Source organism: Oncorhynchus mykiss, unplaced genomic scaffold (genome assembly GCF_013265735.2).
Source record: "Oncorhynchus mykiss isolate Arlee unplaced genomic scaffold, USDA_OmykA_1.1 un_scaffold_221, whole genome shotgun sequence".
Taxonomy (NCBI): domain Eukaryota; kingdom Metazoa; phylum Chordata; class Actinopteri; order Salmoniformes; family Salmonidae; genus Oncorhynchus; species Oncorhynchus mykiss.
The window spans coordinates 286467-292500 of NW_023493690.1; the positions used below are offsets into that span (position 1 = coordinate 286467).

At 53.1% G+C, this 6034-nt stretch overlaps 1 protein-coding gene across 1 annotated transcript in view; it reads right to left on the reverse strand.

The window, feature by feature from the left end:
• The window catches only part of LOC110517682 (protein diaphanous homolog 3), a 286923-nt gene that overhangs the window by 243492 nt on the left and 37397 nt on the right, over positions 1–6034 (reverse strand). The window contains exon 2 of the mRNA XM_036973085.1: positions 4342–4374. Within this exon, the coding sequence (XP_036828980.1) occupies positions 4342–4374 (33 nt within the window). The remainder of the gene's footprint in view (positions 1–4341; positions 4375–6034) is intronic.

The window sequence follows — 6034 nt, forward strand, 5'->3', positions numbered from 1 at the left end:
GCGTCAGCGGATTGGATCGGGCTGGCTCAGCGTCAGCGGATTGGATCGGGCTGGCTCAGCGTCAGCGGATTGGATCGTGCTGGCTCAGCGTCAGCGGATTGGATCGTGCTGGCTCCGCGTCAGCGGATTGGATCGTGCTGGCTCCGCGTCAGCGGATTGGATCGTGCTGGCTCAGCGTCAGCGGATTGGATCGTGCTGGCTCAGCGTCAGCGGATTGGATCGTGCTGGCTCAGAGTCAGCGGATTGGATCGGGCTGGCTCAGCGTCAGCGGATTGGATCGTGCTGGCTCAGCGTCAGCGGATTGGATCGTGCTGGCTCAGCGTCAGCGGATTGGATCGTGCTGGCTCAGCGTCAGCGGATTGGATCGTGCTGGCTCAGCGTCAGCGGATTGGATCGTGCTGGCTCAGCGTCAGCGGATTGGATCGGGCTGGCTCAGTGTCAGCGGATTGGATCTGGCTGGCTAAGCGTCAGCGGACTGGATCGGGCTGGCTCAGCGTCAGCGGACTGGATCGGGCTGGCTCAGCGTCAGCGGTTTGGATCGGGCTGGCTCAGCGTCAGCGGATTGGATCGGGCTGGCTCAGAGTCAGCGGATTGGATCGGGCTGGCTCAGCGGATTGGATCGGGCTGGCTCAGAGTCAGCGGATTGGATCGGGCTGGCTCAGCGTCAGCGGATAGCATCGGGCTGGCTCAGCGGCAGCGGATTGGATCGGGCTGGCTCAGCGTCAGCGGATTGGATCGGACTGGCTCAGCGTCAGCGGATTGGATCGGGCTGGCTCAGCGTCAGCGGATTGGATCGGGCTGGCTCAGCGTCAGCGGATTGGATCGGGCTGGCTCAGCGTCAGCGGATTGGATCGTGCTGGCTCAGCGTCAGCGGATTGGATCGTGCTGGCTCAGAGTCAGCGGATTGGATCGGGCTGGCTCAGCGTCAGCGGATTGGATCGTGCTGGCTCAGCGTCAGCGGATTGGATCGTGCTGGCTCAGCGTCAGCGGATTGGATCGTGCTGGCTCAGCGTCAGCGGATTGGATCGTGCTGGCTCAGCGTCAGCGGATTGGATCGTGCTGGCTCAGCGTCAGCGGATTGGATCGGGCTGGCTCAGTGTCAGCGGATTGGATCTGGCTGGCTAAGCGTCAGCGGACTGGATCGGGCTGGCTCAGCGTCAGCGGACTGGATCGGGCTGGCTCAGCGTCAGCGGTTTGGATCGGGCTGGCTCAGCGTCAGCGGATTGGATCGGGCTGGCTCAGAGTCAGCGGATTGGATCGGGCTGGCTCAGCGGATTGGATCGGGCTGGCTCAGAGTCAGCGGATTGGATCGGGCTGGCTCAGCGTCAGCGGATAGCATCGGGCTGGCTCAGCGGCAGCGGATTGGATCGGGCTGGCTCAGCGTCAGCGGATTGGATCGGACTGGCTCAGCGTCAGCGGATTGGATCGGGCTGGCTCAGCGTCAGCGGATTGGATCGGGCTGGCTCAGCGTCAGCGGATTGGATCGGGCTGGCTCAGCGTCAGCGGATTGGATCGGGCTGGCTCAGCGTCAGCGGGTTGGATCGGGCTGGCTCAGCGTCAGCGGATTGGATCGGGCTGGCTCAGCGTCAGCGGATTGGATCGGGCTGGCTCAGCGTCAGCGGATTGGATCGGGCTGGCTCAGCGTCAGCGGATTGGATCGGGCTGGCTCAGCGTCAGCGGATTGGATCGTGCTGGCTCAGCGTCAGTGGATTGGATCGTGCTGGCTCAGCGTCAGCGGATTGGATCGGGCTGGCTCAGCGTCAGCGGATTGGATCGTGCTGGCTAAGCATCACCTGCTGCACTGTGTTGTACAGAAAGACGTTGTTGGGGACAACGGATCAACATACGGTCCCCCTCCCTTCCCGTTATTAAATAGCAGTCACGTGGAACAGTACAGACCTAACAGGGGACAGGGTCTGACAGAGAGCCGGGCTAGAAGCAGAACATTCAGACAAATTGTTGAATCTGTCCTCAACAAATTGTATTAGGCTACACGGGGAGTTGACATCTTTATCGTTTTAAAATGTCTTCGCTGTCAAGAACAGCTGTTCAATCATTTAGCTTTCCTCGGTTGCTTCCCAAACGGCACCCTATTACCTGAATACTGTAGTGCACGACTTTTGGACCAGAGCCTTACTATGAGCCTAGGGTCAAAAGTAGGGCACTACATAGGGAATAGGGTGCCATTTGAACTCATGAACCAGCGTGACCGTCGACTACCTAATTTTGTGTCAGGCTTCACCTCCAGCAGGACAGGACATGATATGGGAAGGGTCCACTCCACTGTCAGGCTTCACCTCCAGCAGAACAGGACATGATATGGGAGGGTCCACTCCACTGTCAGGCTTCACCTCCAGCAGGACAGGACATGATATGGGAAGGGTCCACTCCACTGTCAGGCTTCACCTCCAGCAGGACAGGACATGATATGGGAAGGGTCCACTCCACTGTCAGGCTTCACCTCCAGCAGGACAGGACATGATATGGGAAGGGTCCACTCCACTGTCAGGCTTCACCTCCAGCAGGACATGACATGATATGGGAAGGGTCCACTCCACTGTCAGGCTTCACCTCCAGCAGGACAGGACATGATATGGGAAGGGTCCACTCCACTGTCAGGCTTCACCTACAGCAGGACATGACATGATATGGGAAGGGTCCACTCCACTGTCAGGCTTCACCTCCAGCAGGACAGGATATGGGAAGGGTCCACTCCACTGTCAGGCTTCACCTCCAGCAGGACAGGACATGATATGGGAAGGGTCCACTCCACTGTCAGGCTTCACCTCCAGCAGGACAAGACATGATATGGGAAGGGTCCACTCCACTGTCAGGCTTCACCTCCAGCAGGACAAGACATGATATGGGAAGGGTCCACTCCACTGTCAGGCTTCACCTCCAGCAGGACAGGACATGATATGGGAAGGGTCCACTCCACTGTCAGGCTTCACCTCCAACAGGACATGACATGATATGGGAAGGGTCCACTCCACTGTCAGGCTTCACCTCCAGCAGGACAGGATATGGGAAGGGTCCACTCCACTGTCAGGCTTCACCTCCAGCAGGACAGGACATGATATGGGAAGGGTCCACTCCACTGTCAGGCTTCACCTCCAACAGGACATGACATGATATGGGAAGGGTCCACTCCACTGTCAGGCTTCACCTCCAGCAGGACAGGACATGGGAAGGGTCCACTCCACTGTCAGGCTTCACCTCCAGCAGGACAGGACATGATATGGGAAGGGTCCACTCCACTGTCAGGCTTCACCTCCAGCAGGACAAGACATGATATGGGAAGGGTCCACTCCACTGTCAGGCTTCACCTCCAGCAGGACAGGACAGGACATGGGAAGGGTCCACTCCACTGTCAGGCTTCACCTCCAGCAGGACAAGACATGATATGGGAAGGGTCCACTCCACTGTCAGGTTTCACACTCAAACTGATCTGCATTTCCCAAACCCTGACTGACACCATATGCACTCTGTTAGACACTGGTCAATGGAAATGACATAGCAGTCAGGGTTCACGCAGGCAGGGGGGAGAGGCACGCGGGAGAGAGAGAGACGCGGGCAGGGGGAGAGAGAGACGCGGGCAGGGGGAGAGAGAGACGCGGGCAGGGGGAGAGAGAGACGCGGGCAGGGGGAGAGAGAGACGCGGGCAGGGGGAGAGAGAGACGCGGGCAGGGGGAGAGAGAGACGCGGGCAGGGGGAGAGAGAGACGCGGGCAGGGGGAGAGAGAGACGCGGGCAGGGGGAGAGAGAGACGCGGGCAGGGGGAGAGAGAGACGCGGGCAGGGGGAGAGAGAGACGCGGGCAGGGGGAGAGAGAGACGCGGGCAGGGGGAGAGAGAGACGCGGGCAGGGGGAGAGAGAGACGCGGGCAGGGGGAGAGAGAGACGCGGGCGGGAGAGAGAGAGATGCGGGCGGGAGAGAGAGACCACTCCACTCCACTGTGGAGAGAGAGAGATGCGGGCGGGAGAGAGAGACGCGGGCGGGAGAGAGAGAGACGCGGCTAGAAGCAGGCAGGTGGGGAAGAATGCACCGCAGAGTGTCAGGAAGCATACAGCTCGTTACCGGAGACACACTGTATAAACACTGCTTAGTTCGTACACACCACATGTTGTTAACAGAGACAGAGAGAGAGAGAAATGTGGGTTCGTGAGCCTCCGATGTTAGTCTGGTAATGGGAGCATCACTACTGTCGTCTGGAAACTGAACAAACATGCCATTAGTATAGAAAGAGAAGGAAAAGAATGAGGGTTATGTACAATAGAACAGACAAGGTGACAGAGAGAGTGGGGAAGAGGGAGAGGCAAACAGGAGACTGAAATAGGTCTTACCATATCATCCTTCATGTTTTTAACCTGTAAATGCTAGAGGTGGGGGGTGGGGGGGTGGGGGGGGAGAAAAATAAACAAATATCAGGATATGAAACTATTATTTACACGCTGAAGAAGAAAAAAAACTATATACAAAATAAATATTTAGGGTCAAGATGATCAATCAAGTCAAAAGTGCGTATCATTTTTCAGTTTTCAGAGCAATCAAATCAGATCAAGGTGAGAACAACAGTTAAAAAGACAACATGTTTGCCGAGTTCATTAATATGTTGATCGTTAACAGCACGGTGCTGAGGTAATTAATATGATGTCACTCCTCAGATCATTAACAGCACGGTGTTGAGTTAATTAATATGATGTCACTCCTCAGATCATTAACAGCACGGTGCTGAGTTAATTAATATGATGTCACTCCTCAGATCATTAACAGCACGGTACCGAGTTAATTAATATGATGTCACTCCTCAGATCATTAACAGCACGGTGCTGAGTTAATTAATGATGTCACTCCTCAGATCATTAACCTCTTTGATCTCTAGGGGCGCTATTTCATTTTTGGATAAAAAACGTTCCCGTTTTAAGCGCGATATTTTGTCACGAAAAGATGCTCGACTATGCATATTCTTGACAGTTTTTGAAAGAAAACACTCTGAAGTTTCAGAATCTGCAAAGATATTGTCTGTAAGTGCCCCAGAACTCATTCTACAGGCGAAACCAAGATGATGCATCAACCAGGAAATGAGCAGAATTTCTGAAGCTCTGTTTTCCATTGTCTCCTTATATGGCTGTGATTGCGCAAGGAATGAGCCTACACTTTCTGTCGTTCCCCCAAAGTGTTAGCAGCATTGTGACGTATTTGTAGGCATATCATTGGAAGATTGACCATAAGAGACTACATTTTCCAAGTGTCCGCCTGGTGTCCCTGCGTCGAAATTGGAGCGTAAAGCCAGGTGCAATTATTTTTCCATTTGAGAGCAAGGAGAAACCAGGCTTCCACGAAGGATATATCATTGAAGAGATATGTGGAAAAACACCTTGAGGATTGATTCTAAACCACGTTTGCCATGTTTCAGTCGATATTATGGAGTTAATTTGGAAAAAAGTTCGCGTTTTGAGGGCTGAATTTTCGTTTTTTTTTTTTTTTTTTTTGGTAGCCAAATGTGATGTACAAAACGGAGCTATTTCTAATACACAAATAATCTTTTTGGAAAAACGGAGCATCTGCTATCTAACTGAGAGGCTCCTCATTGAAAACATCAGAAGTTCTTCAAAGGTAAGTTATTTTATTTGAAGGCTTTACTTGTTTTTGTGATAGTTGCCTGCTAAATGCTAACGCTAATGCTAACGCTAAATGCTACGCTAGCTAGCTACTGTTACACAAATTATTGTTTTCCTATGGTTGAAAAGCATATTTTGAAAATCTGAGATGACAGTGTTGTTAACAAAAGGCTAAGCTTGAGAGCTAGCATATTTATTTCATTTCATTTGCGATTTTCATGAATAGTTAACGTTGCGTTATGGTAATGAGCTTAGGTCTATAAATAGAATCCCGGATCCGGGTTTGGTCGTCGCAACAGGTTAACAGCACGGTGCTGAGTTAATATGATGTCACTCCTCAGATCATTAACAGCACGGTGCTGAGTTAATATGATGTCACTCCTCAGATCATTAACAGCACGGTGCTGAGTTAATT